The 26,768-nt window shown below is 50.4% G+C and overlaps 2 protein-coding genes across 4 annotated transcripts; one reads left to right on the top strand and one right to left on the bottom strand.

Moving 5' to 3' along the window:
- The first annotated feature begins 60 nt into the window (after positions 1 to 60).
- Positions 61 to 3,205, top strand: TREX1 (three prime repair exonuclease 1). Its single transcript, XM_058557608.1, has 2 exons — positions 61 to 675; positions 966 to 3,205. Exon 2 carries the CDS (start codon positions 987 to 989, stop codon positions 1,929 to 1,931), a length of 945 nt encoding a protein of 314 aa, XP_058413591.1. The 5' UTR covers positions 61 to 675; positions 966 to 986; the 3' UTR covers positions 1,932 to 3,205.
- On the bottom strand, positions 2,214 to 25,846 carry SHISA5 (shisa family member 5). 3 transcript variants are annotated; one of them, XM_058557620.1, is made up of 6 exons: positions 25,763 to 25,846; positions 22,980 to 23,136; positions 10,558 to 10,641; positions 3,903 to 4,018; positions 3,537 to 3,749; positions 2,214 to 3,423 (listed from the first exon to the last, which is right to left on the bottom strand). In XM_058557620.1, exons 1-6 carry the CDS (start codon positions 25,830 to 25,832, stop codon positions 3,344 to 3,346), a joined length of 720 nt encoding a protein of 239 aa, XP_058413603.1. In that variant the 5' UTR covers positions 25,833 to 25,846; the 3' UTR covers positions 2,214 to 3,343. The 3 variants fall into 3 exon arrangements, with proteins under 3 accessions (XP_058413603.1, XP_058413612.1, XP_058413621.1); XM_058557629.1 differs by lacking the exon at positions 10,558 to 10,641; XM_058557638.1 differs by lacking the exons at positions 10,558 to 10,641; positions 22,980 to 23,136; positions 25,763 to 25,846 and adding an exon at positions 5,228 to 5,812.
- Between the last annotated feature and the right edge of the window lie 922 nt (positions 25,847 to 26,768).

Consider the following 26,768-nt stretch of genomic DNA (forward strand, 5'->3'; position numbering starts at 1 on the left):
TTGTTTCCTGAGTCTGATCTGTGTTGACTGAGTGGGAGGGATGAAGCAGGAGCGGGACCCAGGGAAGGCTGGGATCTTTCTTCCTGTCCCTGGCTGGAGCTGAGATTCGGTCCCCATGGTAACAAATCTGCTTTGAGGAAGAAGCCCTGCCCTCCCTGTGGAATTGCCCTGAGTCATCGCTTTGGGCTGAGGCCATGGGAAGAAACCATTGTGTGACAAGGAAGGAGGCAGCCCTCAGCCCAGGCCTAAACCAGGGAGGCCTGGGAAAGTGGGGCCAAGGGGTGGGCGCAAAATGGCCACGGCAGGGGCTCCTGGCAGCCTTGAATCCTGGAGCTAGCCTTCCCTAATAGCCTAGGCACCACTGCCCTTGTCCTCCCAGCTGGCTCACTCACTGGTGTGAGGGCGTGAGGGCTCTGGTGCGTTGTGCCTGCCAGCAGGCACACAGCTATAGATCTGAGAAGGCCTTTGAGGAGTCACTGTGAGCAGAGGGGTGCTGGGGAAGGAGGGGTGTTGGCAAGAGAGGGGCAGACCAGGCAGACTGACAGCAGGGCGGGCTTTGCTCACGCCAGGCCGTGGGCGGGCTCAGGCTGAGTTTCACTTCCCGCCACTGCTGCCAGCAGCAAGAATCAGCCAGAAAGTGTGCGCCCCGAGTCATTGCTGCCTGCCTGCTACTCGGTAAGTGAGGACCCCCAAGGGGATAGGGTAGGTTCCCTTATCCCCACCCTGAACCCCGCCAGACTAAGTGGGCATTAGGGGAGGAGCCAAACCTTCCCAGACAGACAGCTGAGTGTGCTGATGCCACTAAGGAAGCCACCACCCTCTCTGGCTTCCTGTCCTGAAAATGGGTCCTGGAGTTCACCAACAGTGCCTGCCTGTGCAGGGGAGGCCCACGCCACCCCCACCTGCCTTGGATTTTATCACTGGGGCACTCACATGCCCACTCCCCACCCCATGCTCTTTCCCAGGCTCAGCGGCAGGTACCCACCATGGGCTCGCAGGCCCTGCTCCCGGGTCCTGTGCAGACCCTCATCTTCTTGGACCTGGAAGCCACTGGCCTGCCATTCTCCCAGCCCAAGGTCACGGAGCTGTGCCTGCTGGCCATCCACAGATGTGCCCTGGAGAGCCCTCCCACCCCTCAGGGGCCTCCTTCCACAGTTCCCCCACCACCCCGAGTGGTGGACAAGCTCTCCCTGTGCGTGGCTCCAGGGAAGGCCTGTAGCCCCGCAGCCAGCGAGATCACAGGCCTGAGCACAGCTATGCTGGCAGCGCATGGGCGTCAACGCTTCGATGCCAACCTGGGCAACCTGCTCCGAGCCTTCCTGCAGCGCCAGCCACAGCCCTGGTGCCTCGTGGCACACAACGGTGACCGCTACGACTTCCCCCTGCTCCAGGCAGAGTTCGCTGTGCTGGGCCTTGCCAGTGCTCTGGACGGCGCCTTCTGTGTGGATAGCATTGCTGCCCTGAAGGCCCTGGAGCGAGCTGGCAGCCCCTCGGAGCATGGCCCAAGGAAAAGCTACAGCCTGGGCAGCATCTACACACGCCTGTATGGGCAGGCCCCCCCAGACTCGCACACGGCCGAGGGTGACGTCCTAGCTCTGCTCAGCATCTGTCAGTGGAGGCCGCGGGCCCTTCTGCAGTGGGTGGATGCTCACGCCAGGCCCTTCAGCACCGTCAAGCCAATGTACGGGGTCACAGCCTCTACTGGAGCCAACCCAAGGCCATCTGCTGCCATAGCCACTGTACCCCTGGCCAGAGCCAAGGACACCAGTCCCAACCTTGAGGTGGGCAGGAGGCCCAAGGCCCTTCCTCCAATGCAGAGCCCTGGAGCCCCACCCAGGGAGGGACTGCTGGCCCCACTGGGCCTGCTGGCCTTCCTGACCTTGGCAGTAGCCACACTGTATGGGCTGTCTCTGGCCACACCTGGGCAGTAGGCCAAGAAGGAGAGTCTGACTAATAAAGCCCCCACAGCACTGAGTGGTCACTCGCCTCTAACCCTCCTTGGCAGCCTGAGAGCCTCCTGCACCTCTGCCCACATTCAGGGACCTAGGGAGGGGGCCTAGAGAGTGGCACAGTCTTTGTCCCTCACCCACCCTAGCAGGATGGTCAGATGTCTGAGCCCAATAAAAGTAGGGAAAACATGGAAATCCAAGCGTTGGTACCTAGCCTAATGCCGAATCCCAGCAGCCAAGGCTCTGAAGAAAGGGGGCAGCAGCTCCAAATGTTTGCATTTATTATAAACAAGGGTGCAGACCCTAGACTCTCAAAAATACGTGAACAAGTACAAGGCTAAGACAGATCTGGTGAGACATTAACAGAGGAACAGGGAACACCGAGGTATTCATGTCTGGGCCAGAGCAGCCACCCAGGGCCCCCCTCCACCTTTGGTCCAGACGGCCTGTTGGCCCAGGTGTCCCCGCTGCCAGGACAAAGTGTCGACTAGTGTACAGGAGCTGGATATTCTGTGAGGCTGGTGTCAGGGGAAGCAGGAACTATCAGAGGTCAGATGGTGCCTCTCCTCTGTGGCCCAGTTTCCCTCCAGGACCCAGGGGTGTCAGCCTCACGGCAACTATCACACACATTTTGAAACAGAAAACAGGCAAAATATTTGGCTAAAAGTAAACAAAAACACTGCAGGGAGGACACCTGAGTGTGTAGGTAGACAGAGACCACCCTGCCCACCTGTGGTGGGGGCCAGGGCCAGCAAGGGAAGCCAGAACTGTGGGTGGATGTGGCCCTCCCGGTGGTCCCAGGGAGGATGCAGGGCAGTCCAGGCAGACATTATTAGGGGTGGGTGTGGCTCTGCTCAAGTTGTTTTATCAGAAGGCTGCCCACCCTCCACTGGGCATGGTACAGGCTCCGAGGATCTATACGACATCTGCCAAAAGGATTGAAACCCTACGTAAGCAGGTGTCAAGCCACACCCACTTGCCTGCATCATGGCTCTGATTCTTCCAAGGGTACCGCACACCCTGGGGACAAGCTATGGCCTCGAGCAATGGCTAACCGTTCTGCCAAGAACACGTCTGCAGCTTGCCCACAGAAAGCTGTGCTATTCTAGTGTGATGAGCCACAACTGGTCTCCCTGGGGTGGTCTGGAAAAGAACTCTCACCCATTTTTTTAATTTTGCTTGAGATTTCAAGGAAGCATAATTTCAAGTGAGGAAGAGAACAAAATATGGTCCCAGCAATTCTGGCAAGGATTGTTCCCCACCTCATCAGCATCAAAAGACTCCTTGTGTACAAACTGGACACACACACTACGCACGGGGAGAGAAGGACCGTGCCTGCATACCCATTCACACACACGACATATCAAGTGGCAACCAGAGATGCAGGGGCGTGCTCAGGGGGCTGCCTTCGGGGGGTCCATGTAGGCCGGGTTGTAAGGAGGCTGGCTGGCAGGGTAGGGTGTGGCGGCACCTCCTGAAAAGAAAGAGGACACTGGTTGGCTGTGGGCACAGCGGGCTGCGGTGTGAGGGGGCAGAGGCCGGAGCTTCGGGGGGTCAGGCGGGGTCAGAGTTGGTAGTGGTACTCACCAGCCAATGTCTCATGGTAGGCCGGGGGGCCCATGGGCTGGGCTGGGTAGGGTGGTGGGTACTGCGTCGGGTAGGGTGCTGCCAGCATCCCTGGCTGTGGGGGCATGGGGTGGTAGCCCTGGTAGGTTGGTCCAGGGTAGCTAGGCGGCACACTTGGGGGCTGTGGGTAAGGGGCGTGCACCACAGTGGTGGCCGTGGTGGTGGTCACGACCGCTGCAAAGAGAATCCCAGTCAGGACCTTCAGGCTTGTCACCCCTCCCTCCAGCTCAGCCAAATCAGGGCCCTGGTCAGTTCCCTTTGCCACCCTGTGGTCTGTACCTGCACACAGGAGTCAGAGTGGGGTAGGGTGGGGGTGGGCATGCTTACGACGTGGTCGACGGCACATCTTGTACAAGCAGCAGCAGGAGCAGGTGAAGCAGATGATGATGGTGACAACAGAGAGCACAAAGATGGTCAGGCCAACGGCTACAGTCGCCCCGAACCTGCCAAAGAGCCAGTCGTGACCCAGGGCCTCTGCCCCTACCGAGGACCAGCAGTCCACACCCACCCGTTCCCAGAGGGCACTCCTCTTCCCAGAGGAGACTTTGGTCAACACAAACAGAGCAACTTCAAGGTGAGTAGCTTGAACCTGTTTCAGTCTCAGTTTCCTCAAGAGTAAAATGGGCTGTTTCTGAGTCTACGTAAAGCACGGCACCCAGGGTCTGCCCCCCTTGCCCCACCCTCAGGAGCCTGGGAGGAAGTTCTTCAAATGCCTCCCCCCATACACATGTCTTGTCCACCTCACCAACCGATCAGCAGATGGTCACTGAGCACACGCCACAAGCCAGGCACCGTGTAGTTCGAGCCAAAAACAGCAGTGGGCATGACAGACCAACTCCTGGCCTTTGGGAGCCACAGTCCATTGTAGGAAGCAGATTTTGAAGGTAAAATGATTCAGGAAGCACAGGTGACAAAGACGGGGAGAAGTTCCAGGAGAGCGGAGGCCAGTGTGGCCAGAACAGCGAGGAGAGGCACGCGGTGAACACAGTCCCCGCGCTGGACGGCTCACAGCCCGGGGCACGGTTGCTGGCCTCGGAGTGATGGGAGCCTGCGGGTGCCAAGCCCTGCACCAGCTGTTCACATACCTCCCTGGGCTCCACACTCTGACCAGCAGGGCAGGTGGGTGAACAGAGCCAGAAGGATGATATGGAGGGGCTGGAGGTGGCCCTGCCTTCTAGAAGAGGAGGCCTTCCTGCCTGACGCAGGCCCCACGGCAAGGACCTCAACAGAGTGGAGGGCCTGCCCTTTGAGAAAGCAGCCCTGGTGGGAAGTTCACCAAAACTGGCTTTCAAGGGCAGACAGAGCCCCTTGCTAGCCTCCCCTTCCCGGAGGCCAGGCTCTTTTTTAATAAAAGGTAAATGCTTGGCAACTGCACCAAGCACATTAAAACAGGAAGGGAACTTGGTGAGCTGTGGGGCATCCACCGCCTCTGGAGGCCCCACCCTGGGTGGAGGGGCTTCCACCTCACAGCCCAGACGGTCATACATAATCAGTCACACGCGACTGCAGAGCCATCATCATCACTCTTTTTCTCTCTCACTCTCATTCTGTCTGTCTCTGTCTGTCTCTGTCTCACACACACACACACAAACACACACACACACACACACACACACACACGCACGCGCACACAGTATGGCGCCCAAGCTCACCCCATGTTAGCCTCCGCCTTCACTCAGGGGCCTCTTGCAGCCCTGGAGTTCCCCTCTTTCCACCATGGGCCACTCAGTTTTAATCTCCTCCCCTTTCTAGGAAAAGGAAAGCAAATTTCCTCGGCCCTCCCCTATCCCTGACGTCAGTGGAAGGAAGGACAGACACAGGCCCTCTTAAAGACACAGCACAGCCCAGGGCCCCAGCTGCCTAGGCGCTGGCATCCTAGAGGGGCCAGGAGCAGGGAGGGCCCAGGCGCTCAGGCCGTCTTCCCAGAGCTGCCTCCCCAGCCTCGCCTGCCCAGGCCTGGCCTCTTATGGTGACCCGTCAACCCCACTGTCCAGGACAGTGCTACCATGGGTCTAAGAGATGTCCCCGCCTCAATGTGCCTCAGTGTGCCCAAACCACACTCCCACTGGGCACCTTCAGCTATCTAGACCCACCAGCAGACCCTGGGGCCCCGGATGACACACAACTCCTGCCACCCCGTCCCCTCAGCTCCTCTTCTCCCACCAGCGCATGCTCCAAGCCACTAACCTGCCTCGCCAAGAACATGCAGATGCCTCCTCAAGTTCCCTTGGCCACACTGCCAGGTCCAATCACGTCTCTGCTCAAAATCACTCTCTGCTCAAAAGCCTACTATGGCTCCTGCAGCTCCTGGGATCACACAGGAATTTGCTGTATAATTTACTTGCTAAACTCCGTGTGTATGTGTGTTGTATCTGTACTTTTCTGTGTATATATTATAGTCGACAATAAAAGAAGAAAAAAAATCTAGGATTTGTCTCACCAGATAGTAAAACTTATTGTAATAAAGCAAATTTTAATCTTTAAAAGTCTAAATAAAATAAAAGTCCTTGTGTGGTCTAGGACTCCCACCCTCCCTCCTCTGTGCTCCAGCCACATCACCCTCCTTTCAGCTTTTGAAAGCACCATGCTTTGTCCTACCTCAGGGCCTTTGCACATGCAGTTCCTCCTGCCTGATCCACCCTTCTCTTCCTCCACCCCCCAATAATTAATTCTTGTTCACCCTTCAGACCTCTGCTCAAAATATCACTTCCTCAGGGAAAACTTCCCTGACCATGCAGATGAGGTCAGGCTCCTTGACAAATGCGCTTACATAATCAAGTTCCTCTACCTCAGTTTATAAACACACACTCCTTTGTGTGAGCATTTGATTGACGTGCATCTTGCCTCCGGCCTGTGGATTCATGGAGGCACAGACTGCACCTGCTTTGGGTCATCACTGTATCTCCAGCACCTGGCATACAGTAGGTGCTCAATAAGTATCTGACGAATGAATAAATTCACTCAAGGACTCCATGGGCAACACCTAGTAGGAAAGCCAGGCATGATGCTCTGAGGAAGCGCAGTATTTGAGAGGTGGTTGCACAATGTGGCAGAGGCCTGTGACCACAACAGGCCACAATACTAACAGAACGACACTTCTGAGAGAAAGAACTGTGGCTTCCCAAGGCTGGGGATACCCTGCAGATCAAGGAGTCCAAGGGCCAAGTTCAGAAAGCGGAGTCAACCCAGACAGGAGGAGACAGAAGGCCAGGAGAGCAAGAGCCTAGGCAGGGAGCTCGTGGTGCGGCTAAATTGGGCGGCCCTCAGGAGGCCGAAGACTCCCACTGTTCAGACTGTGAAACAGCCGTCTGCTGGATACCAGCACCCTCATCATGATGCTGACAAGGCAGCAGACCAGCTGTGACAGAGCGTGAGAGCTGCAGAAAGGACACTGTGAGGGTTGGAGCCCACACCTCACCTAATGGACCTCCCTGCCTTTCCCCTGCACTGTCACAGCAGAGCTGGGGTAAAGGGTTAGGAGTGGCCTGCCTGGGCCCCATAGCCAGAAGTTCTACCACTCAGGTGCTTAAAAACACGCCAGCCCTGGGGCCAGCTCAGGGGCGTAGTAGTTAAGTTCGCGCGCTCCACTTTGGCAGCCGGGGGTTCACGGGTTCGGATCCCGGGCACAGACCTACACATCCCTCATCAAGCCATGCTGTGGCAGTGTTCCACATACAAAATAGAGGAAGATTGCCACAGATGTTGGCTCAGGGACAATCTTCCTTGAGCAAAACGAGGAAGACTGGCAACAGATGTTAGCTCAGGGCCAATCTTCCTCACCAAAAAAAAAACACCAGCCCTGCCCAACCATCCTGTGAGTGGCAAAGAGCTGGGAAGGGACAATGAAATCAAGATCCAAAAGAACCATGACAGGGAACCAAGGAAGCTCTGGGGAGAGAACAAGCCAAGAATGGATACAGCCACAGAGTGTTCAACAGGGCAGTACAGCACTCACCTGCCAAAGTGCAGGTGGGGGCAGGGGGTGGGTGCAGAACACCTGAACCAATCCTGAGCCCACAGGTAACATGGCCACACTATGGGGAACATGGTGCCCATATTGAAGGAGGACACCACCCATCCAGGTTGTGCCAGGCAGATGTGGACTCATCTGGATCCCTGTGCTCTGACCCGGTGCCTTGTTCCTGGGGAAGCCAAAGAGTTACCCAGAGGGAGAGCTGAGGGCGAGGGTCCAAGAATGAAGAGGAACAGGAGGTCAGTGGTGGGGGCTGGGGGCAGAGCTGGTGCGGGTCCCTGGCACATGGGGTCTTTCCCCTGTCAGGGTTTCCCCGGAGCTCCCAGCCCCAGCCTGGGCAGCAGGAGCTGGACCCCAAGGCAACACTCCAGTGGACAAACAACAACAGTGGCAGCACACAGAGACCTCTCCTTGGGGCGGGGACAGGCAGCATTCACCTGAGGGCATTCACGCCCACCTGAGGGAGAGGTGTCATTGGTGACCCTGTCCCTCTACGCTCCCAGCACCTGCTTCTCAAGCCCTCAACCTATATAAGGCAGGTGCTATGCAAGAGGCTGGGGCTCTGCTCAGAAAGTAGAGGAGAGATGAGATGGTGGGGGGGCAAGTGGGAGGGGAGCATAACTCCAGTCATCTGTACTTCCCAATGGGTGAGCAAGATGGCCTGGGTGGAAGGCGGAGGGGCGGAGCTGGAGCAGGGAGGCAGCAGAGCATGCCCACGCTGTGCAGTGGTGTGCACACCACGGCGTGTGGTCAGGCTGACCAGACCTAGATCTCTGCGCACCCCTCAGGGAGGGAGAGGCCCTCCTGAGCTGGCCCCAGCCACCTCCTTGCAGCCACAGCCCGGAGAAGCCACTCCTCCTCCTACGCCCCTCAGGGAACCTTGTTCTGCATTGTCCCCATTCTCCACTCCCAGCTCAAGTCTCCACCAGTGCAAAAGGAGCCATTCTTCACCCTGATTCTCCTCCAACTCCCGTCTTACTCCTCATCTGTTCATAGCCAAATCTCTCCAAGGGGCTGTCTACGCTCACCTCCCCATACACACTTCCAACTCACTCTTCTATCCACTCAATTGAATGGCTCCTGCCAAGGGCGCCATGGCGTCCATGGTGTGGAACCCACATTTCTCAATACAGACCAGGCCACCTTCCTATCTCCTCCCACCTCCCTGAACCCAACCTCTCAGCTCCTCCTGTGGCCATTCCTCAAACATTGCTGACTCTCAGATTCGGTCCTCAAACACTCATCCCACCCAAATCCAAGCCCTTCACCCCAAAACCACTCCTCATCCTGCATCCCCACACAGGGCTAGATCTCTGACCCTGTCACCTGAGCAGAGACCAGGGTACCACCTACCCTTTGCCACTCCAGCCACCTTCCTAGTAGGCAGTTGCTGAATGCCCAGTCTCCAGCCTCACCTTGCCCCATCAAGCCCCGTCTCCCTCTGGCCTCCAATACGTGGGACCAAGAAGCCAAGGCTGCCTCCCACTGGCCGTCTGCCACACCCTCCCAGTCCACTCTTTTCATCCTCCATGGAGCAACCAGAGTGGTCTCCTTCCTAAAACACCAGACCCCAACACTTCCCAGAACCCTCCATGGTGCCCACTGCCCTCAGGATGAGGCCCACTCCTGGGCTGCCTCCAGGCCCACACTGGCTGGAGGTCGGAACCTCCCGTGGGGCTGTCTGAAAGCCCACAGTTCTGGGCCTCAGCAAAGGAGGGGCGCTCCCTGGACGTGGAGGGAGGGGCACTCAAGGTCTCAGTCTCAGACCAACCCAGGGGGCTAGTTCAGCCAGCAGAAGAGAGTGAGAAGGCCCAGCCCCAGGTGCCGAGGAGGGGGCACAGGCTGCACTTCTTCCCCTCCCCCACTAACAGGAGCCCTGCTCTGATTCCACTGCAGCCAGTGAGGCCCCATACCCACCCTGGGCAGGATGGGGCAGGACAAGAACCCAGGCCCCCCACGCAGGCCCGGAGCCCAAAGTCTCATCCTCCAAAGGGGCAACCAGGCCAGGGTGGAACTTCTCCTGAGATGGGCTTCTAGATCCACCAGGGCAGGGGGCAGACAGCACATGGAACAGACTCCACCAGGAAAACACACACGAGCGGCTGTATGCCCATTCCATCCACATGAAATGTTTGCCATGACGCCTGTTAACGGTGGCCACAAGAAAGGGCAGGAACCTGGCCAAGGAAGCTGGAGTTTGGGAGATTGGGCTGTTCCTTGGCCCCCTGAAAGGAAGCCCCTGACACGGTAAACACGACCCACAAACCTTGACACGGGAACCATGTATCATCAGTTGTCCCAGCATCTTTGCCCCACCATTATCACCCCATCAACATGCACCCTGCACCACAATCGCCCCCATCACTGTCACCATTGCCACCATTACCCCATCACCATATACCCACCATCAGCATCCCTATCACATCTCCCTGCCACTGTCACCCCTTATTACCACCACCATCACCACCATCACTTCCTATCATCATACTCCTGCCTGTCACCCCATTACCATCAGCCTCTCTACCATCACCATGCACTACTGCCACCATCTACCATCATCCTATCCCCACCACCGCTGCCCCCATCACCATTGCCCCATCACTATACACTCAGCACTGTAGCCCCCATCACCTCATTCCCGCCACCACTGCGTCATCACTATTGCCTTTTGCCACCATCACCCCCATCACTGTCACTCCCTCCCCATCACCTACACCCATCAGTCACCTGTGCCTACCCCATCACCTAGGCCAATATGGATCCTCATTCTTGGCCTTTCAAATGTCAACCTCCAACCACAGTCACCCCTATCCCTAGCACAATGATGAGCACACATTTTCCCAACACAAGGATCAAGGGTCTTTGTGGTCAGACATGGTGACAGCTTCCCTGGGGTCCCACTCCAATGACGCTGTGCCATCCCAGTCCCCACAGCCCTTGCCCTAGCCCACCAGAGCCCTCTTGTCACCTCTGCCAGGAAGATGCACCCAGCCTGCAGGTTTTATTTACCCTGACATGGGATCTCCATCCAAGCTGGAGCGAAACCTCAGCGCTGAGCCCAGCTGCTCCAGTGGCTCCATGTCGGTAGGCCCACTGCAAAGAAGAAACCTCAGGATTAACACACCTGAACCCCACCCAGCACCCCAGGAACAAACACTACCTTAGTGTACACACAGAACATGCACAAAAGCCAACCCTGTACTGGGCCATAGAGGTAGCCCTGATGGCCTCCTCAGGACGGATTTCACACACACCAGGATCTCAGGCTATAATGCCACACATTTTTTCAAGTGCACACAGGACATTCTCCAGGAGAGACCACATGTGAGGCCATAAAACAAGTCTCAATAGATTTGAAGAGATAGCTACCATACAAATTATCTTCTCTGACCACAATGGGATGACGGTAGAAATCAGTAACAGAAGAGTACAATGCCATAAAGTTAAAAAAAAAAAAAGAAAAGAAATGCTAAAAAAAGTCATACCTTGGGAGACTAATTAACAAGGCATAAAAAAAAAACCTATGGGTTAAATAAGAAATCATAAAGTAAATTAAGAAATATGTAGGGGCCAACCCGGTGGTGTAGCAGTTAAGTTCGTGCATTCCACTTCAGCGGCCCAGGGTTCACCAGTTCAGATCCTGGGCACAGACATACTCACCGCTCATCAAGCCATGCTGAGGTGGCATCCCATACAGAAGACCTACAAATCTACAACTATGATACACAACTATGTAATGGGGCTTTAGGGAGAAAAAAGAAAAAAGAGGAAGATTGGCAACAGATGTTAGTGCTGGGCCAATCTTCCTCAAAAAAAAAAAAGAAATATGTAAAACTGAATGATAATGAAAATACTACAGGTCAAAATTCATGAAACAGTTAATGTAGTTCATAGAGGAGAATTTCTCATCTTTAATAGTGAGATGGTATTGAACTCAAGAAGATGGAAAAAATAGAGCAAACCCAAAAAATAAGGAAAGAGTTAATAAAAGTAAATACTTGGGGCTGGCCCCGTGACATAGTGGGTAAGTTTGGAGCACTCTGCTTCAGGGGCCTGGGTTCACGGGTTCGGATCCTGGGCATGGACCCACACCATTCATCAGCCATGCTGTGATGGAGACCCGCATACAAAATAGAGGAAGATTGGCACAGATGTTAGCTCAGGGCTAATCTTCCTCAACAGCAACAAAAACAAAAATAAATAAAATGAATGGCAAAATAAATAAAAATTAAAAAATAAAAGTAAATGCAAAAATAAAAGACAACAGCCCCAGAAAATAAGAGAGAAGAGGAACAAAACCAAAACTGGTAGAACTCTGGCAAGACTAAGCCAGAAAAGGAGAAAAGATATAAAAAGGAAAAAATACAGACTAGGAAAGGGGAAATAACTATAGGTACAACAAACATTTAAAAAATAATAACCTTGTTTGGATTATGATTTGAAAAAACCACCCATGAAAAGACATTTTTGAAACAAGTGGAGGCAACTGAAGACAGACAAGTATTGAAAGTTATTAATGAATTACTGTTAACTGTGCCAAATGTGTTATTGATATAGTGGTTATATTTAAAGGACTCATTTGTACTGATAAAAACTAACTTTTAAGGAGAAATGTTTATGATGCCTGGGATTTGTTTTAAGGTAATCCAGAAAAAAAAATGGTGAGGGGAATACAGAATAATAGTGTCAGAGTGTTGATAACTATGGAAGCAGGTGATAGATATACACGGTTACTACATTATTCTCTCTACTTTTGTACTTAATTGAAAATTTTCAAAATTAAATGTAACACAAAATAAAATTTAACAGCATTAGGAACAACTACACCCTAACAAATTTGAAAGACAACCAGTAAAGCTGAGGAGAAAATATTTTTTTTAAAATCAGTATGCAGGTTTTGGCAAGCACTGATATAGTGAAGAATACCGAGCTGGATACAGTGGTGGGGAGGCTGGGAAGAAAGATCCATGGAATTGAGCCTGGCATCTGGGGCCATTTTTCTCCTGGGGCATTAGGAAATTTCAGGGGGCAACTGAGACACTGAGCTGAACTTCTGAAAGCCTCAGGCGGTAGAGATTAGATCCAGAGCCTACCAGCTGGGGAGGCCCTGATGACTCCACTCATTTGGGCTGGGACCTGAAAAGCTCCCCGCTAAGATGAAGGGAGAAACTGAGTGGACAGTTCAGCTTCTCATCATCTCAGTCTCTGCAACTAGGCAAGGTGATCTTAGAGTGCTCGTGTTCCTGGCAAAAGCAACATAAATTCTCTCTGGAGGAAGTCCTGAGCTCCAAATTTCCACAATCACTTTTGCAAATACAATGTTAGGCACACAATCAAAAATTTTCCAGAACACTAGGACACTAGACAACATGAATAGAAAACAACAGAAACAATCAACAATAGAAATATCCACAGGGGCTTCCAAATACAGATTTCTCTGGATTATGCCTCAAGAAGGGCTTTTCTCAAGGTGTCTTCTTTTTTTTTTTTTTTTTGGTGAGGAGATCAGCCTTGTGCTAACATCTGCCAATCCTCCTCTTTTTTTGCTGAGGAAGACTGGCCCTGGGCTAATATCCGTGCCCATCTTCCTCTACTTTATATGGGACGCCGCCACAGCATGGCTTGCCAAGCGGTGCATCGGTGCGCGCCCGGGATCCGAACCCACAAACCCTGGGCTGCCACAGCGGAGCACGCGCACTTAACCGCTTGCGCCACCGGGCCGGCCCCTCAAGGTGTCTTCTGAAGAACACCAGTCCTACAGAATGCTCTGGAAAGGGTTCCATGGTGAACTAACTTTGAGAATACTGTTTATCATAGCTCTCTCTTGGAGATTTAGACTGCACAGTAGTGAATTAATGGCTCTGAGAATTCCCGTTGAAAAGGAATCTAAATGAACTCTATTCAATTTGGCATTTCCCGAATATACTTGAGAATTGCTTTTTCTCAAAGGCCGCAAGGTACTGGGGGAAATTCTGCTCTGGCCAGCTGGTATTAGGTTGGTTTAGGGTCTGTGCTTGTCCAGTTGGATTATGAGCCTGGAAGGCCAAGACTGTGTTAACTTACAGCTCCCCACAGGGCCCTGGGATATAGTTATCACCACCATGAATGGCCTCAAGGCCTTTCAACTGTGTTAGGATCGTTTCTTCCATTTCAGCTTAGCAGGTTTGCGGTCTTCTCTGTACTCGGGTGATGGGGTAGGGAGTTGTAAAATATAAAATAACCAAGAAACCGTGCCTCTCTTTGAGGAATTTAATTTCTACCAGGATGGGAAGATTCACAAAGGAGTTAAACAAAAAAAAAACTCTCCAACGGGTATGAAATGATACCAAAGCAAGCCTGGCACCAGCCCCAAGCAGCCTGTCCTATGGGCATTTGTAGGGTGGCAGGAAGGAGAAACTCTGTTGCGATTTAGCAAGCTGTGGTGACCTGGTAAGCTGTGGGAACCGTGAGTGGAGGGAAGATAAAACAGAGGAGTGCCCCAGCAGCTGGGAAGTCCTAAACTCACCCCTGCATTTAACACATGTACATGTGTAACAATCTCTTACACTCCCCACAAAGTTAAAAAAATATATCCACAGGGGCTTCAAATATTGAAGTTATCAGACACTGATATTAAAATAACAAAACATACACTGTTCAAGGAGATTAAAGAAAAGATTGAGCAATTCAGCAGAACTTGAAATATAAAAGAAGAAACAAATAAAAATTCTATAACTAAAAAATAATACAACAAATTAATAATTTATTAGACATAGCTAAAGATATAATTAATGAACTGGAGGATGGGTCCAAACAAATATATGTAGACTGAAGCCCAGAGACACAAAAAGATGGTAAATGTAAATAAAGAAGACAGTAGGTAAAATACGGAATGCAGTTTACAAAAGGTCTTACATAGGTGTAATCAGAGTCCTGAAAGGAAAGGAGTGAGAAAATGGGGCAAAAGCAATCTTTAAAGGGATAATGGCTGCAAATTTTCCAAAACTTATGAAAAACAAGAAGCCGATGATTCAAGAAATACTGTGAACCCCAACAGCATAAATTCAAAGAAAACCACACCGAGGCACATTATAGTAAAGCTGCTGAAAACCAAATACAAAAAGAAAAATCTTAAAAGTAGCCAGGGAAAAGATATGTTGCTTGCAAAAGAGCAATAATAAAACTGTCAGCTGAGTTCTCAACAGAAACAACACATATCAGAAGACAAGGAAATGAAAGCTTCAAAGTGCTGAAAGAAGTTTATAACTGCCAACCTAAAAATCTACATCCAGGAAAAATATCCTTTAAGAAGGAAGATGAAATAAAGACATTTCCAGACAAACAAAAAACAAGAAAATTTGACACCAGCATACCTGCATTAAAGGTAGAAGGAACAGGATCTCAGATGAAGCTTAAAGACGTAGAAAGCAATAAGCAGCAGCAGAGAAGATAAGTATATGGATAAATGTAAATAAATATTCGCTGTCAAAAACAATTAAAATACTGTCTTTGGGGTTTACAATAGTATTACAAGAGATAAAAAGGGACATTACATATGATAAAATGAGCAATTCCTCAGAAAGTCAAAACAATCCTAAATATGTATGCACCTGATAACAAAGCATCAGAATTCATGAAGCAAATATTGACAGAACTAAAAGAAGAATAAACATCTGTAGTCTCTCAGTAATTGATAAAACAAGCTGACAAAAGCCAGTAAGGATAGAAACAATGAAAACGCTATTATCAACCAACTTGACCTAATCGACACTTATAAAACACTACATGCAACAACTGCAGAATATACCTTCTTTTCAAGTACCTGTGAAACATTCACCACAGTACAGTATATGCTGGGTCATAAAATGAATCTCAATAAATTTCAAAAGACTGAAATCTTAAAAGAAAACAGCCACCAAAATTACTAAAATTAAAATTTTCTGGGCCGGCCCCGTGGCTTAGCGGTTAAGCGTGCGCGCTCTGCTGCTGGCAGCCCGGGTTTGGATCCCAGGCGCACACTGACGCACTGCTTCTCCAGCCATGCTGAGGCCGCGTCCCACATACAGCAACTAGAAGGATGTGCAGCTATGACAACTATCTAATGGGGCTTTGGAGCGAAAAAAATAAATAAATAAAATCTTTAAAAAAAAATTAAATTAAATTAAATTAAAATTTTCTAGGGGGGCAGGTCCAGTAGTGCAGCAGTTAAGTGCACGTATTCCACTGCGGCAGCCTGGGGTTCAGATCCTGGGTGCACACCAATGCGCTGGTTGTCAAGCCATGCTGTGGCAGCATCCCATATAAAGTGGAAGAAGATGGGCATGGATGTTAGGCCAGGGCCAGTCTTCCTCAGCAAAAAGAGGAGGATTGGCGACAGATGTTAGCTCAGGGCTAATCTTCCTCACACACACAAAAAAATAATACAAAAAAAAATTTTTCTAGGAAATAGCAATGATCTATATCTTTTTTTTTTTTTTTTGGTGATGAAGATCGGCCCTGAACTAACATCCATTGCCAATCTTCCTCTTTTTGCTTAAGGAAGATTGTTGCTGAGCTAACACCTGTGCCAATCTTCCTCTATTTTGTATGTGGGATGCCACCACAGCATGGCCTGATGAGTGGTGTGTTAAGTCCACACTCAGAATCTGAACCTGCGAACCCCGGGCCGCCAAAGTGGAGTGTGCAAACTTAACCACTACACCATCAGGCCGGCTCCCTCATGATCTATATCTTGACTGAAGTGTTATATATGACTATACATATTATATATATATGTGTGTGTGTATATATGTTTCAAACTGAAACATTAAGATCTGTGCATTTTACTGTACATAATTATACCTCAAATAAAAAAAAAGATTTACAGGGCCGGCCTGGTGGCGTAGTGGTTAAGTTCACGGCTCCGCTTCTGCGGTTCAGGGTTCGCAGGTTCAAATCCTGGGTGCAGACCTATGCACCACACATCAAGCCATGCTGTACCAGAGTCCCACATATAAAATAGAGGAAGAGGGGCACAGATGTTAGCTCATGCCAATCTTCCTCACCAAAAAAAACCAAAAACAAAAACAAACAAAAAAAGCTTTACAATATCAAGTTTTGGAGAAGATGTAGCATAAGCTGGAGCTCTCATACGTGGCTGGTAGGAGTATAAATGGTGCAACCATGTTTGGAAGTATCTGCCAAATCTGAACACATGCACCCAATGTCTCAGCAATTCCACTTCCAGATATTTACCCAGAAGAAATATGTTCCTTTAAAAAGCATCAAAGATTTATAAAAAAGAGTTTTAGTATCACTACCAGAATAGCAGACACCTCCTTAATTTAATAAAGAGTATCTAAAAAAAAACTACAGCCAACATTATGGTGGAATGATGAAAGCCATCCCTCCGAGACCAGAAACTAGAAAAGAATGCTGTCTATCACCACTTTCAATCAACATTGTACTAGAGATCCTAGCCAGTGCAATAAAGCAAGAAAAATTAATAAAAAGTATAAGAAGTGGAATGGAAGAAATAAAACTGTCATTATTTGCACATGACATGACTATTTTTGTAGAAAATCCTAAAGAAGCTTCAATTAAAATCGCTCAAACTAATAAGTAAATTTAGTAAGGTCTCTGGATACAAGGTCAATTTATAAAAATTAATAATATTTCTCTTGGGGCCGGCCCCATGGCGTAGCGGTTAAGTGCGCACGCTCCATTGCTGGTGGCCCGGGTTCAGATCCCAGGCACGCACCGACGCACTGCTTGTCAGGTCACGCTGTGGCGGTGTCCCACATCAAGTGGAGGAAGATGGGCACGGATGTTAGCTCAGGGCCAGTCTTCCTCAGCAAAGAAAGAGGAGAATTGGCATGGATGTTAGCTCAGGGCTGATCTCCCTCACAAAAAAAATAATAATAATAATATTTCTCTAAATCAATAAATAACTAGAAAGTGAAAATTTTAAACTATACTACTCACAGTCCTGTCAAAAAAATCAAATACCAGGGCCAGCCTCATGGCATAGCGGTTAAGTGTGCACGCTCCACTGCTGGCGGCCTGGGTTCGGATCTCGGGCACGCACTGCCACACCGCTTGTCAGGCCATGCTGTGGCGGCATCCCATATAAAGTGGAGGAAGATGGGCACAGATGTTAGCCCAGGGCCAGTCTTCCTCAGCAAAAACAAGAGGATTGGCATGGATGTTATCTCAGAGCTGATCTTCCTCACACACACACAAAAAAATACCTAGGAAAAATTCAGTGAAAGATACATGAGCCTTTTACATAATTAAGAGCAAATCAAAGGGTTGGCCCGGTGGCATAGTGGTGAAGTTTGCATGCTCCGCTTCAGCAGCCTGGGGTTCGCGGGTTCAGATCCTGGGCATGGACATACACCACTCATCAGCCATGCTGTGGCAGCGAGCCACATACGAAACAGAAGAAGATTGGCACAGATGTTAGCTCAGGGCTAATCTTTCTCAAGCAAAAAAAAAAAAGGAGGAAGGTTGGCAACAGATGTTAGTTCAGGGCCAATCTTCCTCACCAAGAAAAAAAAAAGAGCAAATGAAAGAAAACCTAAATACATAGGGAGATATGCTGTGTTGATGAATTGGAAAACTCAATATAGTAAAATGTCAATTCTACAAAAATAGTCTATAAAAGTCAATACAATCTAAGGTTTTATTGACAAGCTGATTCTAAAATTTATATGGAAATAAAAAAGGCCAAAAATAACTAAGACAATATTGAAGAAGAATATCAAACCTTATTACAAAGCTACAGTAATTACGAGTATGTTTTAGTCTATTTAGCTTTATTTTTTTTTTTTTGAGGAAGATCAGCCCTGAGCTAACATCCACGCCAATCCTCCTCTTTTTGCTGAGGAGGACCGGCCCTGAGCTAACATCTATTGCCAATCCTCCTCCTTTTTTCCCCCAAAGCCCCAGTAGATAGCTGTATGTCATAGTTGCACAGCCTTCTAGTTGCTGTATGTGGGACACGGCCTCAGCATGGCCGGAGAAGCGGTGTGTTGGTGCACGCCCGGGATCCGAACCCGGGCCGCCAGTAGCGGAGTGCGCACACTTAACTCCTAAGCCACAGGGCTGGCCCCAGTCTATTTAGCTTTAGATAGACAAATAGGCCAATGTAATGTAATAGAGAGCCTACAGACATGACCACGCATATATGGAAACTCAATTGATAACAAAGTTGGCACCACAGAGTGATAGAAAAAAGGATACTTTTCTCAATAAATGGTGCTGGGTCAATTGGATATCCATATTAAAAAATGAAATTTGATCTCTACTTACATCTGCTACTAGACATACACTTAAAAGAAATGCATAAACATGTGCACGAAAAGATAGGTACAAGAATGCTCACAGCAGCATTATTTGTAATAGACAAAAAAATGGAAACAATCCAGATGTCCACTGACATTAGAATGGATAAAATGTGTTTTAAAACTTAATACCTTACACCAAGGGAAATGAACAAACAACACAATATGGATAAAACTCACATTAAGAGAAAGAAACCAGATACAAAACAACAGGCAATATATGTACGATTTCATGTGCGTGTCTGTAAATATATACAATAGGTGTAGCAGGTTCATGGTTACCTTTGGGGATAACAGTGGGGATGTTGATTGGAAAGGAACATAAGGGGGCGTCTGGGGTGCTATGGTGTTCTATCTTGACCTGCTTAGGTGGTGGTTACATGGATGTGTTTACATTGTAATAATGCACTTAACTGTATACTTAAGATCTGTGTACTGTTATATATGTTTGATATATATCAACTCAAGAAAGTATATTTACTCCCCCCCTAAAAAAAACCAAACTATAGAATTTAGGGATACATACTTGGGTATTACAACTCTAAAGAAAAGCAAAGATATATAAAAGCTAGAATCATAGTTACCTTTGTGGGCTGGGAGAAGAGGCAGTGATTGAGAGTCAGCTCAAAGGGGCTTCTGAGTTGCTGGTAAGTTGTAGGTCTTGACGTATGTGGTGGTTATGCAGATATTTGCTTTGTGATAAATCACTGAGTTGTACATTTATTTTGCACAGTCTTCTGTGTGTGAATTATATTTTACAATACAGTATAACACTACAAAAAACAACCTCAAGGGGCCAGGCCAGTGGCATAGTGGTTACGTTCACACACTCTGCTTCGGTGGCCCAGGGTTCACAGGTTCAGATCCCAGGCGTGGACGTATGTACTGCTTATCAAGCCATGCTGTGGCGGCGTCCCATATAAAGTAGAGGAAGATGAGCACGGATGTTAGACCAGGGCCAATCTTCCTCAGCAAAAAAAACAGGAGGAGTGGCAACAGATGTTAGCTCAGGGCTAATCTTCCTCAAAAAAAAAAAAAACCTCAATAGATGAGTTTGACAGCAGATTAGACACAGCTGAAGAAAGAATTGAGCAAACTGAGAGGTTAGAAGATATTATCCAGAATGCAGCACAGACATGAAAATATGGAAGAGAGACTAGGAGACATGGACACTGGAATAGAAGATGTAGCATATGTCTAATCAGAGTTCCAGAAGGAAAGGAGAAGGAGGAAGGGCAATATTTAAAGAAGTAACAGCAAGAGGCTGGCCCAGTGGCACAGCGGTTAAGTCCATGTGTTCTGCTTTGGCAGCCCAGGGTTCACCGGTTCAGATCCTGGGAGCAGACCTACTCACCGCTCATCAAGCCATGCTGAGGCAGCATCCCACATAGAAGAGCTACAACTCTACAACCATGATATACAACTACGTACTGAGGCTTTGGGGAGAAAAAAGAAAAAAGAGGAAGACTGGCAACAGATGTTAGCACAGGGCCAATCTTCCTCAAAAAAAAAAAAGTAATGGCAGAGAATTTTCTAGAACACATGAGAGCCACTAAACCACAGATTTAAGAAGTTCAACAAATCCATAGCAGCATAAATAAAAAGAAATCCATACCTAGATACATCATAGTGTAACTGAAGATTACCAAAGACAAGAAAAAAATCTTAAAAAGTTTTCAGAGGGAAAAAAGGATATCTTTTAAATGAGGGACAACTGGCTGATGTCTCAACAAAATAATGAAAGCCAGAAGACAGTATGCTAAGAGAAAATAACCATCAACTTAAGTTCTGCTCAGATAAAATAGTCTTGAAACACAAGGTCAATGTAATTTACCATATTAACAGAATAAAAGTAGAAAAATCATATGATCATCTCTACAAATGCAGGAAAAATATCTGACAAAATTCAAGATTCCTTCATGATTAAAACTCCAAGCAAACTAGGAATAGAAGGGAACTTCCTCAACCTGATAAAGGGACCTATGAAAAGCTACAGCTAACATCATACCTAATAGCAAACGCTTTCTCCCTAAAATTGAGAACAAGACAGGGATGTCTGCTCTCACCAGTTCAATTCAACAAGGTACTAGAGGTTCCAGCCAGTGCAATGAGGCAAGAAAAATGAATAAAGGCACACAGAATGGAAAAGAAGAAGTAAACAGTAGAAGAATAAAATGGAATAAAAACAAACCAAAACAATACAGTAAGTGAAAAAGAAAGAAATACGGAATAGGAGCAATAAATAAAAGTACAAAATAAGATGGCAAATACAATCCCAGAATACCAATTACATTAAATTTAAATGGGGGCCGGCCCGGTGGCGCAGCGGTTAAGTGCGCACACTCCGCTTCAGCAGCCCGGGTGTTCGCAGGTTCAGATCCCAGGCGCACACCAACCCACCACTTGCCAGACCATGCTGTGGTGGTGTCCCATATAAAGTAGAAGAAGTTGGGCAGGGATGTTAGCCTAGGGCAGTCTTCCTCAGCAAAAAAAAAAAAAAAAAGAGGATTGGAATCAGCTCAGGGCTGACCTTCCTCACAAAAAAAATAATTTTAATGGAATAAATGCTCCTGTTTTTTAAAAAAATTACCAGAATGGATTAAAAAACAAAAAAAGACAGCTGTAAAATATAAGGACATCAAAAGGATGAAAGTAAAAGGATGGAATATGATCCATCAGGAACCCTCAGGTGTGGCTGGCAGGTATGCAGCCTGGTGTCGCCTTTCCCAAGAGCAGTTTGAAAGTCCTTAGTCGGTAACTACATGCATGTCTCTCACCTGGCAATTCACTCCCACGTACACTTCCAAGAAATTCTCACATGGCTCCGTAAAAGGAGGTAGGAGGAAGTATAGGTGGATGTAGTATCATAGTCTATCTACGATAGCAAGTTTTGGACTCACAGCACAGAGAATGACACATCAGTGGTGGGCATGGACCAGATGTACACACAGCAATGTGCATGGTTCTTACAAACACTGCACTGAATGCAAAAAGTAAGGGGGTTCACCGTGCCCACAAAACAACATAGACTTTGCAAGAACTCAAACAATCAAAAGGATACGGCAGACTGGTTGCCTATGGGGTGAGAGGGGAATGGAATGAGAGATTAAAGTAAATATATAAGAGAGTGTGGGGGGGGGGTGCTGGTCCCGTGGCTTAGCGGTTAAGTGCGCGCGCTCCGCTACTGGCAGCCCGGGTTCGGATCCCGGGTGCGCAGCAAAGCACCGCTTCTCCGGCCATGCTGAGGCCGCATCCCACATACAGCAACTAGAAGGATGTGCAACTATGACATACAACTATCTACTGGGGCTTTGGGGAAAAAAAAGGAGGAGGATTGGCAATAGATGTTAGCTCAGAGCCAGTCTTCCTCAGCAAAAAAAAAAAGAGGAGGATTAGCATGGATGTTAGCTCAGGGCTGATCTTCCTCACCAAAAAAAAAAAAGAGAGAGAGTCGGGGGGCTGGTCTTGCCCAGACCAGTGATGATCACCTGCCATGAGCTGAGAAGGATGAACATCTCAACCCTCTATACCTGTGCCCAAAACAAAAGAAACAGAGAATGTGGCAAAGGGAGACACATGCAGGGGCCTGGAACTCTGGTTCCAGCCCATGAAACAGTCTAAACCCAAGACGCGGTGTAAATCCATAGGCCACGCAAAGAGGACACAGGCATGGCACACAGTGGGACGCACACCCATGCACAGTGCCCTTTAGTGCCCACAAGATGGTACCTGCACAAATCACATACAACATCCGCCCCTCCCCCCCAGTACATGCACATCCTGTGGGGTACACTCACACCAAGGTGCCCGTCCTAAAGACATGTTGTACAAGTACACACCCAGGGTTGAGCCACAGGGCCAGCAGAGGCCACTGACCCCTGAGAAACCTGCTCAGCCCAAGGCTGGGTGAGCTGGAGCCCTCGAGAGTGTGGGAGACAGGGGCAAGTGACTAAGCAGAGTCTAGGGAGTCCAGCCCAGAACAGGGGCTCCCCAACCCCCCTGGCCCAACACTCTGCCACCATCTTGAGAGGGCTGAGAGGCCAGAAGAGCAGGGCTACTTCCCTTCCACGCATGCTCCCGCTGGGGGCAGGCTCCAGCCACCTACCCTGTGACTACTGGTTTACGCACCTGGCCTCAGGCACAGCACACCTTTCCTCGTTCCACACAAATTTCTTCAGCACATCAGAGCAGCAATACTGGTAGTAACAGGTGCCACAGCAGAAATCAGGACAGATTTCAGGGAAGAGGTTGCGTCCACGGGAAGCCATACACACCTCACCATGGGCTGGAGCAGAGAAACATTTGTTTACCTGTGGCCACAGGGCCAGGTCTCAGCCATGTGCCAGCCGACACAGCCCCTTCCCCAGCACCACCAGCAGGCACAAGCATCCTGGACCATCTCTGAGCCATCTTAGTCATTGGCCACCTTTGGCCATTGCCCAACCAGCCTTGCCCTCTCCCCTGGGCCACAGCAGAGGCACCCAACTGGGCTCCCTCTCTCCCCACTAGTCTGCTTGCCTCTTGATGGGAGAGCGAACTTTTTTTTTTTGGTGAGGAAGATTAGCCCTAAGCTAACATCTGTTGCCAATCCTCCTCTTTTTGCTAAGAAAGATTGGCCCTGGGCTAGCAGCTGTGCCTGTCTTCCTCTACTTTATATAGGATACTTGCCACAGCATGGCTTGATAAGCGGTGGGTAGGTCGGCGCCCGGGATGCGAACCTGTGAATGCAGGCTGCCGAAGCGGAGCGCACGAACTTAACCACTACGCCACCAGGCCAGGCCGAGAGCGAACTTTCTAAATGTGAGTCTGACCGGGCCACAGCATCCTTGGTTCCCACTGCCTCAAGATCAAGTCCGGAGTCCACAAAGCAGGGTCCTGACTGCAAAGAGCCTTGAAGGTCACCCCAACTTTCTGGCCCTATCCACACTCTGTCCATGTTTTTGCCTGTTTCCCATCCCCCACCTTCAAATCTACTCCTCCTTCAAGGCCTTACTCCAGGCCCCCTCCTCCAGAAGCCGCCCAAGTCCAGCAGTAACTGGTCAGTAACACCCCCAACCAGCTGCCGAGGACCAGGCCCTGGGCCGCCCAGTTCTTAATCCTCATTCCCTCTTCCACCACTCAGCCACAGCAGCCTCAGCTCCTGCTGGACACCACAACCCACAACTTCAGGGTCCCGACCCTCACAGACCACACCCTCACGGCAGGCTGTCTCCTGACCAGTTCACCATCGGCCACAGTCACACCCACCACATAAGCGTCCATGCAGCACTTAGCTAGACCTGGGCTGGGCCTGCAGCAGGTGCCTAGGAAATGTCAGTGCCCTCAGGGGCCAGGGCTCCACGGCAGTGGCACCATTTGAAGCCCCAGACCCATCACAAGGCTCTCAGCCACAGAGTTGGGATCTTAGGACACCCCCACAGGCTGGGGTAAGCACAGAGCCTCAGTATACAACGTCATGTTGAGGGAACCTGGCTGACAAGTGTGGAAAATGACCAAGGGCTTTGGGTGACCACAAGGTTTGCAAACTTCCAGGGAGATGCTACAGCCAAATGTTCCCATGCATCCTTAGGCTACATTAGCAGAGATTTAGAGCCCACCAGCAGGAGGGGACAGTCCTAGATTCTGCCTAGACAGACCCCAAATGGAACACCCAGTCCAGCAAGGCCCAGATGACTACAGTAGACTGGGGATAGGTCTGATAATAAACCCTGAAGTGTGGCTATGCCACCTGGAAACAGTCACGGCACAGCACTCAGACTCTGGAGACCCAGCCTGGTCAGTATATCGTGTACCCTGGGGCCATCAGCAGAGCTATGCCCAAAGACAGAAGTACTGAGTGACCTCCTTGAGAAGAGATAACTAGGAATGGGTTGGGGTTAGGGGGCGTGTTTTGTTCTTGGTAGCTCCAGGTAGAACCCTGCTCTGGGCAAAGCTGTGGGGCAGAGAATCAGACCACTAACAGGTTCAGCCCAGCCAGCAGTCCACCTGACAGCACGTATGGTCAGCATGGCCCATGCTACTGGGTAGCTCAGTGACTCCCTTCCAGCAGGGTCTTCACAGCCTTTACAGGCACAGTCCAGCCGGAGCTTCTAAGCTGGGGCTGAAGACACACTGGTGACCCTGTTTGGGCTAAGAGCCCACGACACAAAAGTTCTTCTGACCCCCAGACACTCTGGACACGGCTCTCCAGACCTCACCGGACCAGGGATCAGAGCTTCACCTTCTCACTTTCCCACCCCAGGTCCTCCAGATTCATCCCAGCCCCCAGGAAATAAAGCCCTTCCCCTCCTGGAAGCTACCCACCCTAGAGGGATCTTCAGCTAACTATGGCTGGGGGGTGGGGTCTGTTCTAATTCCCACTCTTAAAAGGCACCCAGCCTGGCCTCCCCGGTCTGTGAATCATCAGTCTACAATCAACACACACAGTTAGTTGTGTCTCCTCCAACCCTGGAGGCAGTCTCAGCCCTCTTCAGGAACACAAGTGCCATGGAGGCAGCGATGGGGGCTCCCAGCCAGTAAACAGAGCCTGAGAGGGAAGGCCTCTGATGGAGGGGCCAGGCCTCCCAGCATCCCGCCCCGCCCCCCACACCGCTAAGGCTAAGCAGGGAATCCTACCCCAGCCTCTGGGGACCCAATCCCTTGGACCATCAGAAGACAGACCCCCACCCCACCATTCCAGGGCAGAACAATGGTGGCAGCTGCCTGGGGTCTGGGCAGTGTCATTTCAGACAGAGAGGGGTGCTGGGTGGAGGAGAGGTCAGTCGTGGGGTCGCTGAATGCCTCGGGGTTATTAGGTGTCGATGGGAGGCACTGAGGGGCTGGCGCTGCCTGGGCACGTTCCAGAGACGGCGCGGACGTGGCTGACCCCCGTCCCTGGCCGGAACAAACTCCCGCCCTCCCCAAAGGCTCACCACCCGGAGGCGGCGGTAGCAGCAACAGCACCAGCAACAGGATCCGTGGCGCGGGGGTCAGCGCAGCCATGGCTGGGCGGGTGGACGGACGGACAGACGGACAGATGCACCAGGGTCGTGGTGCAGCCACACCGCTCAGCGACCCGGGCGGCCACCCGCTTCCTCGCCCCGCCCCGGCCGGTTCCCGGAACCCCGCCCGGGAAGGAGAGGAGGGGAAGAAGGCGAGGCAAGAGAGGGGAAGCGGGCGCCCCTCCCAGCCTCCGGGCCAGGCCCACGTCCAGTGTCTGCGCGAAAACTCCGACCCGGTTCCCGGACGCGGGCGGGCGCCCGGCGACCACCGGAGTTGCCTTCTGTTCCCGGGATACTTTCCGCCCCTCGCCCCCCAGTGCCCAGCCCTCGCTCCCCAGGAGCTCTCCACGGGAGTCTGCATCCTAGCACAGCGCCTACTGTGTGCTGCCGGGAAGCCGACACAGCCTTTCCCCGCACCTCAGCTTCCTCATTTGCCCGTGGGATCCTCACTCCTAACTAAGGACCAGGTAAGGCGACGCGGGGACAGTGCCCAGGGCAGACCTCAGCACACAGTAGGCACCCAACAAATTCCGGTTTCCTTCTGGAAGCCAGGTAAGGAGTCTTCCGGGAACCCCAGCGCTGAAGACACCCCATCACCCTGCCCCCTGGGTTGACACCTCTATCCCCGTGGTCATCCTAACACCCCGGTCCAGGCAGGCTCACCCCTGGCTCAGGGCAAGCCTGGCAGATAGCCTGGTCTGAGGGTTGGAACTGGCAGCTCCCACACACGAGGCCACCTTCTGCCTCAGAGGAGCGTGGCCCATCCAAGCTGGCTCATCCTTCTCTGCTCCAGGGGCATGTGCTCTCACAAAACACCCTGAGATGGGGCAGTGGCTAACAGTGGCCCTGCCTCTCACTGTGGGACAGGGGTCCGGCAGAGCTAGAGAAAGGGAGGTGGAGCGCTGTCTTAGTCCGTTCAGGCTGCTGCAACAAAACA

Source organism: Diceros bicornis, chromosome 2 (genome assembly GCF_020826845.1).
Source record: "Diceros bicornis minor isolate mBicDic1 chromosome 2, mDicBic1.mat.cur, whole genome shotgun sequence".
Taxonomy (NCBI): domain Eukaryota; kingdom Metazoa; phylum Chordata; class Mammalia; order Perissodactyla; family Rhinocerotidae; genus Diceros; species Diceros bicornis.